The 14,801-nt window shown below is 38.7% G+C and overlaps 1 protein-coding gene across 1 annotated transcript in view; it reads right to left on the bottom strand.

Moving 5' to 3' along the window:
* Window positions 1–3,013: 3,013 nt before the first annotated feature.
* The window catches only part of LOC143631627 (uncharacterized), a 205,659-nt gene continuing 193,871 nt past the window's right edge, over window positions 3,014–14,801 (bottom strand). The window contains exon 2 of the mRNA XM_077100329.1: window positions 3,014–3,133. Within this exon, the coding sequence (XP_076956444.1) occupies window positions 3,129–3,133 (5 nt within the window). The 3' untranslated portion in view covers window positions 3,014–3,128. The remainder of the gene's footprint in view (window positions 3,134–14,801) is intronic.

Raw genomic sequence — 14,801 nt, 5'->3', positions numbered from 1 at the left:
TAACTAAAGTATGCTAAATCACCTCCCGGTCTCACCAACAATACCTAAGAACCCTAAATATAATGTAAAGCTCAACGGTTTAATGGTTCGGATCACCTCCCGGACTCACCTTACCTAACTATGCTAAGGTACCCAAAGACTAAATTACCTCCCGGTCTCTCTAATCACAAAACACCCTAAGGCGTAAAGGGGTATTCTTATTGAATTCTGTTATAACTCAGATCTGTAAGAATCCAAAGAAGTCTAGGGTAACCCACTCCCATGCAATCACTACCCAAACCCACAAAAGACCAAAATAGACGACACTTAATTACCTCCCGGTCTCTCAAGTGGCATAATATAAGGTATCTCTAAACTCTTACCGTTCCTATGAAATATGTTAACAATAAACCATAAACTAGATGTAAACGCACAGTAAACAACCTAATATGCATCCATACATGAAAGACATTCACAAAGACGCATATGGAAAAATAAATTGATCATAAATTAATACCAAGTACGCTTATGCATCATAACCAAAGAAAATAAAAAGTTTACCAAAGCATGAACTAATCAATAATAATCAAAGACAAAAAAAAACGAGTCTACAAAGTATTCACTCAAACCCAGACAGTATAAAAGTTTAACCAACCATAGTAATTGATGAAACAAAGATATAATATATATTACGGTTCATCGAAAAAGAAATTAAAATGGTTGAGCTACTAGCCTGCGAGCTTAAATTAATTGAATTGTGTGCCTGGTAGCTTTTAAATTTTTCTTGCGGTGGACTTTCTTGAGCTACATGCCAAGATGCTTGCTTGGTTCTTTATATTTTTTTGGTCGTGACTATTTTTTTTAGGTGTCTGCTTGCTGGCTTGAGGTGCTAGGCTGCTTCCCTTTTTGTTTTTCGAATTCCGCCGACCTAAGGGGTGGCACACTCTCCTCCCTATTCATTCCTCTCCTAAATATTTACGTTAGTATGGTTCTTTTAAGTCTAGCCCATGATTTCTTATTTTTTTTTTCTTGTAATCAGCCCATGAACTTTAGGTAGTGGCCTCTTGCTCGTTATTATATGCACAATAAACAAACATATATTTGTAGTATGTGCTCATATATTAGAGTTCAATATCAATTAACTTTAACAATCATTAAAATAAAACTTATATATTTTTATTATTTGTTTAAACTATATAGATAGATAATAAAAAATAATAGTAAAATATATAATCTATTTGACTGTTAATTTGTTGGTCACAAGTTTAGTAAAATATTCTATTTGGCTCGTGGACACTTAAAACTTTAAAAATATTTATATGAACCAAGTAGACGAATTCTATAGTAAAAAAACACTAAACTTACTCAAAAGCATAGGAAATTGCTATAATATTTATATATAATTTAGCTCATATCAAATATCCTCACACTTAAATATTTTTCGTCCCTGAAAAATGTATTTTGCAATGGAATCAGAATTCGAAACTGATCTTTAAAGCATATAGGTTATCTTTTACGCACAGATAAACGCAAAAACTGTAATTGCCGATATTGTTGTCCATGTAAACCCATCCACTAGCCTATCTAGCCCCCAATCATATTTATCAATTAAGTTCAAGTGTTATCAATAAACCTAAGGGTCTCACACCTAAAGAGTTACCGATCCGCTTACCCCATCTCAAGCATAGTCAAGACATTTTAAAGCCAGGTTGAAACAAACTGGTTCAACCTATCACCATATGCCAAAAACCCTTTAATGGTAATAAGAAAATACACTTAGATGGAAATATGGATGATAGGTTAATTGAGGTCATACGAGCATACCTAAATATTATTGGACTTTGTCCTATATATTCCCTAAGAAATATTTATCGACTAAAAACCTTGATTCCCAATAGTATATCCTTAGAGTCACCATCCCCTTGGTAACAAGTAAACTCTCAGTCCCTTCTAGTATGTGCACTTTGGCCTCTTTTTCTATTTTTGAGAATGCTTCTTTGGAATTTTACAATAAATTACTTTCTCACTTTCATTTACTTTTTATACCAACTTTTGGAATATACTTTCAAAACATACTTTTTTCTCTATTTTTTGGTGCACTTAGGCATCTTTAACCTATTAATATAACTATTTTCTAAGGTCGTATAAAAAATGGACATGGCGGGGCGCCACCACTCGTTATTTACTTTCATAAAACAGAGTGGCATGCTATTTTTAAGTGCATTTAATTCTCACCACCTCAAGGTAGTCAGATTACGGTAATACTTTTTATGCCTTATCGAAATTTCAGCTTCACTACCCCCCCCCCCCCTCAATATGAGAACCCACAAAGTCTATAATTGTTAAGTTTATTAATATTATTCAATGGAAACTTTTCAAAGCTAGTTGGGCCTACCAACACATCCCAAGTTATGTGCGTCATCTTTATTTAAGCTCATAAATAATAGTAGTTTTAAAACCGATCTCAAATTTTTCTATCATTTTTCATTATTTGCAAAAATTTTCGTTAAAAATTCTGGACATTTTTCAATTTTTTTAACTTTTGATTTTTTTTTTTTAATATGAAAACGTCAGTTTCCCATCCCCACATTTAAATGTCACATTGTCCTCAATGAGACATGAAAAAGACAAAAGTTAAAGCACATTCAAATATAAGTAAAGTGTAACAAACTCCCCTGGTAAATATGACGATATGCCTCATGATTCGTGTTCCATGTCCTCATATTCGAAAGAAAGCCTCGTACTCAAGTGCTCTCCAGCAAGTTGTCACTTACAAACGAAAGCGGCAATCAATAACCAAATAGCCTCCCCACACTTGCTTTAACCCTTATATCTTCAATCTTCCAATAACATCCACTGATCAACCTGAAAGCAAACCAAGAAACAACCAACACAAGAAAGCAAGAAACACTGAAAACAAAAGTAAAAGTAAAACAAACACATACTACCGGGTTGCCTCCCGGGAAACGCTAAGTTTACAGAAGAGTCTTCAGCCGGACTCCCTCCTGAAATCTCAATCAGGAGGCTTTTCTTTTATCCAACCCCTGTCTAACCAGTTTAGTTCCATCCGCCCAAAATATTTAATCAAATAGCACATAGTGAAACTAAAAAGCATTTTAAAACATTCAAACGGGTCGGACCACAAATACTTAAACTTACCTGGACCAAACCTAATACGTGACATATAATGTGGAAAATGGTTATTCTTGCATTTTAGTGTTACCCTATAATTTTTAATGTACCATTTTTGAAACCCTCAAAACGTGTCGATCCAAGGACTTTCGCTCCCTCTTTTGTGGCTTTGTCGATTTCAGTGGCGATACACTATCAAGTTCCTCCACATACATTCTAACCTCCATATGATTTGGAGACTCAACCACCACCGTAGTCAGATCCTCATTCTTTGCCACTTCCTCTTCTTTTTCGTTTGGTGCACGCTTGATCTCCATTGTTGGCTTTCCCATGATCAGTGTCTCTAAGTATATAAGATCGCCAACATGGTCAAATTCTTCATGTTTTTCGAAAGCTGGTAAACCCTCCAATTCATCACCAAACTCATCCTCCCAAGATGGTACATGCTCCTCCTCTTCGTCATCCTCCATCTGGTCAAGTGGCTCCACAACGACATCTTCACTCGGATTCGTGTAATCAGGTCGCTCCAACTCCTTCTCTTCTATTACGCCCTCATAATCATCAATCCAGAAGTCATCATCCGTTTCATAGACGGCTTCCTGCTACTTGTAAGAAAAACTCTCAATTTTATATCTAGCACTTATCTCGTCTAACCTAGCTTCGAATTCCTCTATCTTACGGAGTCTTTCTTATTCTATCAACTTATCAATCCTGGCTTTGAATTCCTCTAACTTTACGGATTGTTTCTATTTCGATCAACTTATCAAGCCTGGCTTTCATTGCCTTAATCTTTTGGAGTCTTCAACGTTCCTCTTGTTCGGCTCTTTCCAACATCATCTCTTTCCAACATCTTCGATATAAAATACTCCTAAACTGACTCGATCTATTAAACATATTTACTATACTCGATTAAATAAAACAAAGACTAACTTATTCTAAACATGACTAGATACCCTAAATTTAAAGCACAGACTCAAAAGACACACCACAACTCAAGACACAAAAGACCAACTAATCAATTAAGTTTAATCAACGCTAGTTTCACTATCGCCTAAGTATCCCCGGCAACGGCGCCAAAAACTTGATGTGCAAAATGCGGTTTAATAAAACATGACCTTCTTGTGCATGTCTTGATATAATGAAATAATAAAATGAGGAGAGAGAGGAGGGAAAATATGGACGGCCACATGGAATCCCTCCCAAGCATTTCAAATAAAATATCTCTCAACACTTATGTTATATCATACAAGTATCATGAAAAAACTTATATGCTTTGCATGATGTTATTTAACCAACTTAAATAACATAGTAAATGCATATGCAAAATGCAGTAAGTCTTGCATATTGTTATTTAACCAACTTAAATAACATTACAAGTAACATGCAAAATGCAAAATATCTCATAACATAAATTATTCATATAACTTATATATTTCACAAGTGCAAATATTTAGGAACCCGTTTCCAAATATTCTAAGTGATGATATTTATTTGTTAGATCATATCTCAAGTAAAGACCTTGGTGTTTGTCTAGCTTGTTATTGGGTATGTCCCGACTTAGATCATAACGTACTAGCCACATCAATTACAATATGTGTCTTGGGCAGATCGAGCCCAACAATCTCCCACTTGCACAAGATACATAGAAGATTGATGCAAGTAGCAAATACCGCCTAATAACAGTTTACTACCCCCAATGTGTATGACGAAGTGCCATTCAGTAACTTCATCCCCTTCAAGTCCCTCACTTGAAATAATTTAGGTGAATATATTATTTATCCTTTTGTCACATGTCATGTTAAATCCAGAGACACAGAGTGATCATTCTCTGTGGATTTAACTTAGCAGGCCTTAGACATCTTACTCTCAACGAATAAGAGAGACAAATTCCATATTGACTACATACGTCTCTCACAATCACCCCGCACCATACCTGATCTTAGCCTTACGTACCGTCATGTTTCAGAGCAGCGAAGAACTAAGTCAAAGTAAAATATTTGGTGAATATCAAGACCCAATATGTATCTCAGGTTAGAGGATACTATGATATTCGCCTTTACTCAAATTTACTTATGATAAATCACAAGGATTCCATGTAGTAACATTTGAGGGCAGGTCAGTCCAATATTTATATCCTATAAATATCAATGAACCTTGGCAGCAAACCCTTGCTCTATATTCATACCTTATGAATATCCACCAATACAAGTTCATAATATTCTTACCTTCATATATGTTCCCACAAATATGAACAACTGCGGCCATTTAGAATAATTAACTTATTCAAGGATTTAAACATGCTAAAATGGAACATAACTCAAAATGTACTAATCATAAACCATAATCATATGAATGAGTCAAAATAACAACTGTTCAGATATCCAAATACAAGATAGATCAAATCCAACCACTAGAATATCGAAGTCCTAAGGCGCAAGTATGAGCCTCATGCTTCGGCCTTTCAAGGAGCTTCGTGAGTGGATGCGCAATGTTTTGATCGGTGTGAACTTTGTGAATAGATATATTTCCCTTTTCAACTTCATCCCTTATGTAGTTGAATCTCCACTCAATGTGCCTTGTCTTATGATGTGCATGGGGATCCTTGATTTGAGCAATTGCACCCTCGTTGTCAAAAAAGATCTTTAGAGTGTCCTGAATGGTACGGACTATCCCTAGGTCGGCAATGAAGTTTCTTATACACGCAGCTTCTTGAGCTGCCAATGAGCCAGCGATGTATTCCGATTAGGTGTTGAACAATGCTACCACATCTTGTTTTGAGCTCTTCCAATAGACTGCCCCACCATTCATAACAAAAACATATCCCAGTTATGATCGAGAATCATCTCACTCAGTTTGGAAACTCGCATCCATGTAACCTTTACAACGAGTTTCTCCTCACTAGAACCGTATATTAGAAACATATTCATAGTCCTTATAAGGTATTTCAATATACTATTAACCGCCATCCAATGGCTACTTCCTGGATTTTGATGGTATCTACTTGTCATGCTCAAATCACATGATACATCCGGTCTAGTGCATATGGGATTCCATTCATTTTCTCTTGCTCGTCCTTTAAGCTTGGACATTGAGTCGCACTCAAAACCGTTCCTCTTTGAATAGGTACCAATCCTTTCTTATAGTTTTCCATCTTGAACCTTTTCAAGATTTTATCGATGTATGCACTTTGGCTTACACCTATCAACCATCTTGATCTATCCCTATAGATCTTTATTCCCAAAATATAGGCGGCTTCACCAAGATCCTTGATGGAAAAACAACTCCCAAGCCTAGCTTTTACACCTTCCATGGTTGGAATGTCATTACCAAATAGTAGTATGTCATCAACATACAATACTAAGAAAGTAACGATGCTTCCACTAGCTTTCTTATACACACAAGCCTCATCAGCGTTCCTGATGAATCCAAATTTCTTAACACCTTCATCAAAACGGTGATTCCAACTTATAGATGCTCGTTTCAATCCATAATCTGATTTCTTTAACTTGCATACTTTATTAGGATGTTTTGATCAACAAAACCTTCAGGATGAACCATATAGACATCTTCCTCAAGATGTCCATTTAGAAAAGTGATTTTGACATCCATTTTCCAAATCTCATAGTCATAACATGTGGCTATGACAAATAATATCCTAATAGACTTTAGCATTGCCTCCGGCCAAAAGGTCTCATCATAATCAACCACTTGAGTTTAAGTAAAACATTTTGCTACAAGTCTTGCTTTATAAGTTTCCAAGTTTCCATGCAAATCGGTTTTCTTCTTGAAAACCCACTTACTTCCAACAGTTTTGGAGTTAAGCGGTGGTACAACCAAATCCCATACTTGGTTGTCATGCATGGATTACATCTATCATGGCTTCAATCCATTGGTCAAAATAGGATTGTGACATTGCATCATTGTATGTGGTGGGTTCATCTGAATCTACCACATAGCATCCATCCATGAAAAATCCATATATTTCGGGTGGATTACTAATTCTACCAAATTTGCGAACGTTTTGTATGTCTTGATCAACCATTTGATCATTCTCAACAATCTCTTTTTGATTTCTAGTATCAACAAAACGTGTATCGGCTTGTGGTTCTCGATCCTCCTGGAGTTCCACCGTTCTTCTAATCTATCCATAGGGAACTTAGTTTCCAAACACTCGGCCTTTCGAGCAATAAACACCTTTTTCTCGGTTGGGTTGTAGAAATAATATCCCATAGAGTCTTTGGGATATCCTACAAAGATACACTTACTGGATCAGATTTTAAGTTTGTTTTGGGTGTTATGCTTAACATAAGCCTCACAACCCCAAACCTTTAAATATGATAATGATGGAACCCTTCCATGCCATATTTCAAAAGGTGTAATGTCCACTTTTTTGTTTGGTGCCATATTTAGAATACGGGACGCAAAGAGCAATGCGAAACCCCAAAATGATAGAGACAATATGCTTATAGCCATCATACATCGAATCATATCCAATAGAGTTTGATTCCTCCTTTCGGACACACCATTATGTTGTGGTGTTCCGGGTGGAGTGAGTTATGAGATGATCTTGAAAAGCATTGCTAAGGTATTCACCTCCTCTATACGAACGAAGTACTTTGATGGTTTTGTTGAGTTGATTTTCTTCTTCATTTTTGAAGACCTTGAACATTTCAAAGGCTTCATCTTTGTGTCTTAACAAGTACACAAACTATAATCATCGATAAATGTAATGAAGTATCTTTCACCACTCCTTGTCATTGCCTTAAAATGACCACATACATCCGAATGTATGATACCTAATAAGTCTTTTCCCCTTAAATTAGTTCCACTAAAGGGTTCATTGGTCATCTTTCCTTGTAAACAAGATTCAACTTATCAAATGAATCATCATTTGATTCCAAAAGACCATTCTTTTGAAGTGTATGTATGTGATCTTTGTTTATGTGACCAAGGAGACAATGCCAAAGATAAGTCTTACTCAAATCCATTTTGAGTTTCTTGGTGCTTGATTGGTATAACTTATTATCAAAGGATGTGTTATTATGAACTAATTTATAAATTCCATTAGACAAAATTGCTTTAAAATAAAAGACATCATTCATGAAAACACAAATACCATTATCTACAAACTACAAATCATAATCATATTATCTTAAATGAGAAACAGAGATAACATTCCTAGTCAAACTAGGAGCATACAAAATGTTTTGCAAAACAATTTCCAAACCATTTGGAATCTTCAAAATGTAGTCTCCTTGGGCTTAGACAACAACTTTTGCTCGGTTGCCCATGAAGAGACTTGTATCTCCTTTCTTGAAATGTTTATTTCTTTTGAACTCTTGCAAAAAATTGCAAATATGAGTTCCACATCTGGTATCCAATACCCATGTGTTAGAAGAAATAACATTAAGATCAATATGGATCATGAATGTTTTACTCGAGGTTTTCCCCGCATCCCCCTTGTCTTTCAACTCTTTGAGATAGGATGGACAATCCCTATTCCAATGTCCTATCTCACCACAACCAAAGCACGGGTCGTCTAAGCTAACCTTTAGCTTCTTTTCCTTTAGTTTGGGTGATTTCGCTTTAGCCTTCCCTTTGAACTTACCCTTGACGTGTCCCTTACCTTTAACAACCTTTGCTTTAGGTTCCGAGTGATGCCTCTTTATCGATTGGGTTTCTTCCCTATGATATGCATGAAGAGCTCGAACCATTAGGAAGCGTTCCACCCTAGCTTGAGTAAGGAACATTTCCTTTAGTTTGGTGATCATGTCATATGCCCCATGATTTTCAAAATCATATTGAATTTCGGGAGTCATAGTTCCCAACATGAGACAAGAAACTTGCACCAAATCCTCTGTGTATTCTAACCAATCGCTATAGGCATCTAAATGTCAATGTTTGGCTCGTCGGGAAAAGGATCGTCCAATATATAGGATTTCTTTTCTTCCTTGAGAACGATTCTCAAGTTTTGATACCAATCCATAAAATAGTTGTAGTTTAGATGATCATTATCACATATAGCTCTTAGTGATAGGTTATGCACGGGTGGGATAATTTCGTTAGGTGGATTGTTGATTGCGGCCATCTACATATTTGAACAAAGCTCGATTTTAATATTTTCGATATCATTAACTAATTTTAATCGTTAATACCCTTTATGTCTCCAAGACAACAAATGATTAAAATCTGGAACCCAACGTTACATTCAAATAGTAGTTAGGTTACCTTTATCCTACTATTGAATTAACAAGGTAGTCAACGTTTGACGATTGCAACCCTTTGCAACTTCTAGTTTTATGGGATCGTTTAAATATCTCATGTTTAATTGGCATGTTTATCCCAACAACACCATTGTACGCCATGCTTCGGTGACCCTATTCACATGGTTTCCAAATCAAGTCATCCTACTTACACACACGTGTGAATTTGCACATACGAGTGGTTAGGTAACCTTTATCCCACAAATATGGTAAACCCACCTCAAACTCACAAGTTTTCTCCAATGTGGTTAGGTGACCTTTATCCCACAACGAGTTCCCAAGTGATTCGAGTGTTGTATAAAATGATGGTGTTAGACTTGTTTTAGAAAAGGGATTTAAGTTTTCTAAATTCTAGATTGGAAAACAATTTGCATACCTGCATTTGCATGCATTCAGATGCATGGTACTTTGTTTGAATACCAATTTTCAAAGTTTCATCAATAAAACCCATTTTATTTTGAAATCATTAACCTTTAATAAAACCAATTTTATTACCTAATGATTTATAAGGAACCAATTTTATGCAAGTTGTCGATTTTAGGTTAACCATCCATATGCAAAACATAAAACAACCAAACATGCATAAATAAAACAACCACAAGTTCATAACCATAGCCTCCTAAACTTGACAACACTTGTTGACCGAGACAAGTGTGCCAAAAGGTCTCTCCTAAGGGACGAGAATGACACAAGGCATGTGTCAGTGAACTCCCACTTGACCCCGCATCCAAATGCTTTAAGTGTCCACCTTGTGTTGTAACTCTTCCACTTAATTTGAGCTTCCTTTTGGGCTCCAACTTCAGCTCCTAGCTTTCTTGGGCCTCCATGTTTGGGTTTTGGCCATTGGGCTAAAATCCCATCTTGGACTATAAGGTCCACTAAGGCCCAAAACCAAAACTGTAACTTTGTTGCTTCTTCTTAACAAAAAATATATTCTAATACATTTTTCTCTAGTAAAATAAATACAACTAGTCTACTTATTATTACAAACTAATATGAAATAAATAAATATGTTACAAACCCAAATAAATGAATATTACAACCATATTGAATAATTGAATAAATCATAACACAAGCACACATCCAAACACAAGGTTATGGCTAGGTTATGAACATGCAAATACATATCCAAATATGCAAACAGTGCAAATCCAAAATGGTTCCCTTATTAACCCTTTAAGTTTTCAGCCAAGGTTAAGCAAACCAAAAACTTTGGGTTTTTGTCCAAACAAAATAATCAATTATTCAAATGACTTAATTTTTCAAGATTACCACATGCATGTAAAGTATAATATTGTAAAACCAAGGGTTAACCAAAAGCCCTTTCGGCTATATGGTGAATCACACCATAAAACCCAAAACGTTTTAGATCTATTGAAGCATATAAACGTAGGACCTTATCCCCACACTTAAACAACTTATTACCCTTCAGCTTCCTATCATGCAATTCCTTCGTCCGCTCCTTATACCAAAATGACTGTGCATACGCATGATCTCGGAGCTCCTCTAACTCGTGTAACTGGTGGAAACGATTGCCCTCTGCGACGGATAAATCAAGATTAACCCTCTGAAGGGCCCATGAAGCACGGTGCTCCAACTCAACAGGAAGATGACAGGTCTTCCTATAAATCATCCCAAATGGTGTGGAACCCGTCGGAGTCTTGTAGGCTATACGGAAGGCCCACAAAGCGTCATCTAATTTGTCAAACCAGTCTCGACGATTCGAACTAATGGTTTTCTCAAGAATACGTTTGATTCCCCAATTACTCACTTCCACCTGCCCACTAGTCTGTGGGTGGTAGGCGGTCGCAAGCCGATAGGTGACCCCATAGCGCTGCAACGCCTTCTCCATCTGCACATTGCAGAAGTGAGTACCTCGATCACTGATAAAGGCTTTCGGGACTCCATAACACGAGAAAAGATTTTTCAAAAATCTCACTACAACTCAGGCGTCGTTGGTGGGCAAGGCTTTGGCCTCGACCCACTTGGAGACGTAATCAACAGCCACAAGTATGTACTTGTTCCCTCTAGACGACGGGAACAGGCCCATAAAATCAATACCCCAAATATCAAAAACCTCGCATACCTGTATCGCACTTTGGGGCATCTCGTTCCGGGATGATATATTACTGACACGTTGGCATCGGTCACAACTTTTAACGAAAAAATGAGCATCTTTAAAAATCGATAGCCAATAGAATCCAGAATCAAACACCTTCTTCACCGTCGAACTCACACCATGGTGACCTCCTATCGGTCCCACATGACAATGGCTCGGAATCTGCCATCCTTCCTTAACATCTACACACCTCCTAATAAGTTGATCAGCACCGATACGGAAAGATATGGGTCGTCTCACAGGTAAAACTTAACATCACAAAGAATTTCTTTTTTTGCTTGTAAGGCATTTTCGGGGAGTACCCGTCAGCAAGATAGTTCGCAAAGTCAGCAAACCATGGGAAACCCTCCTCATGTTCCGTAACGAACATGAGACTCTCTGTCAGAAAACGATCGTCGATCCTAACCCCCGAATCTCCTAACTCAGCTCCCTCTAGACGTGAAAGATGATCGGCCGCCACATTCTCGGCCCCCTTTTTATCACGGATCTCAATATAAAACTCTTGAAGCAACAGGATCCATTGGATAAGACGAGGCTTAGCATCCTGCTTGCTGAAGAGATAACGAATAGCAGCATGGTCTGTGTACACAATCGTCTTAGACAAAACTAGATAGGACCTAAATTTATCGAATGCAAACACCATAGCTAAAAGCTCTTTCTCGGTGGTGGTATAGCTCTCCGGTGCACCATTTAATGTCCAGCTAGCGTAGTAAATCGGATGGAAATGTTTATCCTTCCGCTATCCAAGAACCACTCCGACTGCAAAGTCGTTCGCGTCACACATCAACTCGAAATGGTAACGACCAGTCGGGAGCAAGGCGTTAACGAGTTTGTATTTTAAAAGATCAAACGTCTCGATACACTGCTCATAAAAGAGGAATGGAGCGTCCTTCTCCAGAAGTTTGGTCATGGGTCTCGCGATCTTAGAAAAATCTTTGATGAACAGGCGGTAGAACCCGGCATGACCTAGAAAACTACGAATGGATATCACAGAGGTGGGCGGGGGAAGACTAGAAATGGTCTCGACCTTCGCTCGGTCAACCACTATCCTCGCACTCGAAATCCGATGCCCTAGAACAATACCCTCACGAACCATGAAGTGACACTTCTCCCAGTTAAGGACTAGGTCGGTGTCGACACAACGGGACATCATCCTCTCAAGATTAGACAAACAATGATCGGGGAAATCCCAACTAGAGAAAAATCGTCCCTGAACACTTCCATGGAGTCCTCGATCATATCATGGAAAATGGCCACCAAACACCTATGGAATGTGGCTGGAGCATACACAGTCCGAATGACATACGTTTATAAGCAAACGTTCCGTAAGGGCTGGTAAAAGTGGTTTTCTTCTGGTCATCAGGAGTTATCGGAACCTGGAAGTACCCGGAGAAACCATTTAAGAAACAGTAGTACTACTGACCTGCTAGATGCTCCAACATCTAATCAATGAAGGGTAAAGGAAAGTGGTCTTTCCTGGTGGCATCATTAAATCTGCGATAGTCGATGCAGACTCGCCATCTAGTCACAGTCTGCGATAAGCTCGTGTCTCTCATTGGTGACGACATTCATGTCACCCTTTTTTGGAACCACTTGGACTGGACTCACCCAAGCACTATCAAATATGGGGAAAATGATCCCCGCATCAAGGAGTTTAATGATCTCCTTCTTCACGACCTCTTGCATTTTCGGATTAAGCCACCGTTGCGGCTGAACGACAGTTTTGAAATTATTTTCCATGAGGATTTTATGAGTGCAAAACGAAGGGTTGATACCCTTAATGTCGATAATATTCCGTGCAATCGCCTCTTTGTGCTCTCGTAACACCCTCAAGAACTTCTCCTTCTCGACCTCTGTCAAAGCAGATGCAATAATAACCGGCAGCTTCCTCTATTCATCTAAAAACGCATACTCAATATGGGCAGGCCAATCCTTAATCTCTAAGGAAGAAGGAGGACTCTCGACGGAAGGTCGGTCCATAGGATCATCTCATACGATCTCAGCAAACACACGAGATTCAGGGATATGCGACTCGGTGTCTTCATCTAAGGACTGATTAGTCATGGCAACCATCTCAATCTCTGAAATCTCCCTATCGAGAATCTGGGTGTCGGAGGCAGATCCTCCACAGATCTCGTTGAAAAACTCCCCAACATGTTCCATGATGGTATCGATGAAGTATAATGAGTCATCAGCAGACTTGGGGTGTTTCAGTGACTGTCGAACGTCAAAGGTGACGTTCTCATCCCCAACTCTCAAAATCAACTTACCCTCGCAGACTTCGATCAAAGCATGTGCAATGGAAAGTAATGGTCAGCCTAAGATAAGTGGGACACTATCATCATCGTTCATATCCAGGATTACAAAGTCCACCGGGAAGATGAAATTGTCAACACGAACTAGCATATTCTCGACCACCCCTCGTGGGTATTTCACAGAACGATCAGCAAGCTGGATACTCGTACGGGTAGGCCTCGGTTCGCCTAAGCCCAACTTGCGATACACGGAATACGACAAGAGATTAATGCTGGCACCAAGATCCGCCAGCGCATGAATAACCGTATTATCACTCAAGATGCAGGGAATCGTGAAACTCCCAGGATCGGACATATTTTCTGGTAACTTTCTCTGCAAGACTGTAGAGCAACCAACACTCAGTGGGATGGAAGAGACCTCGGCTAACTTCTCCTTATTCGAAAGAATATCCTTAAGTAACTTTGCTTATTTGGGCATTTGAGTGTGTGCCTCAAGGAATGGAATGTTAAGGTGAAGCTGCTTCAAAAGATCAAGGAATTTGGAGTTCTGCTCCTCGTCTCTATCCTTGCGGAGTCTCCCGGGATATGGAAGTCTAGGTTTGTAGACTCTCGCTGGTGTGCTTGGTAACTGCTGGTCCTCGACCTATGTTGTACTTCCTGGTCTTCGCCTCTGATGCACCTTGGCCGGTGGAGACTCCAACTGAATCTCCTCATCCACCTGCTCCTCTCCAACGAATGCATGTTCCTGATTCACGGGCTCACTACGTGCCCCTGCACCGCTCCTCGTCGTCACAACCTTCATGAATGCCTTTGGATTTTACTCTGTTTTACTCGGAAGTGTACCGGGCGACATCTCGGTTAATCGACTAGCATTCTCCCCCGTCTAACGCTCGAGATTCTGAATGGATGCCCCTTGATTCCTCATGAATGACTCATGCTCCTGAATTTCTCTTGAGTCTCTTTGTGACGGGAGTCCTCTCGAGTCATAAGCTGTGATAGCATCTGTGTTTTTCGTGCCATCATCTCCTATAACGTGGGCTTCTTCTCCCCACT

The sequence above is a fragment of the Bidens hawaiensis genome, unplaced genomic scaffold (assembly GCF_021521415.1).
Source record: "Bidens hawaiensis isolate Kalapana, Puna unplaced genomic scaffold, B.hawaiensis_p1.1 tig00006171_1, whole genome shotgun sequence".
Classification (NCBI taxonomy): Eukaryota; Viridiplantae; Streptophyta; class Magnoliopsida; order Asterales; family Asteraceae; genus Bidens; species Bidens hawaiensis.
The sequence above is the reverse complement of the archived record's forward strand: the minus strand, read 5'-3'. Positions and strand labels throughout refer to the sequence as shown.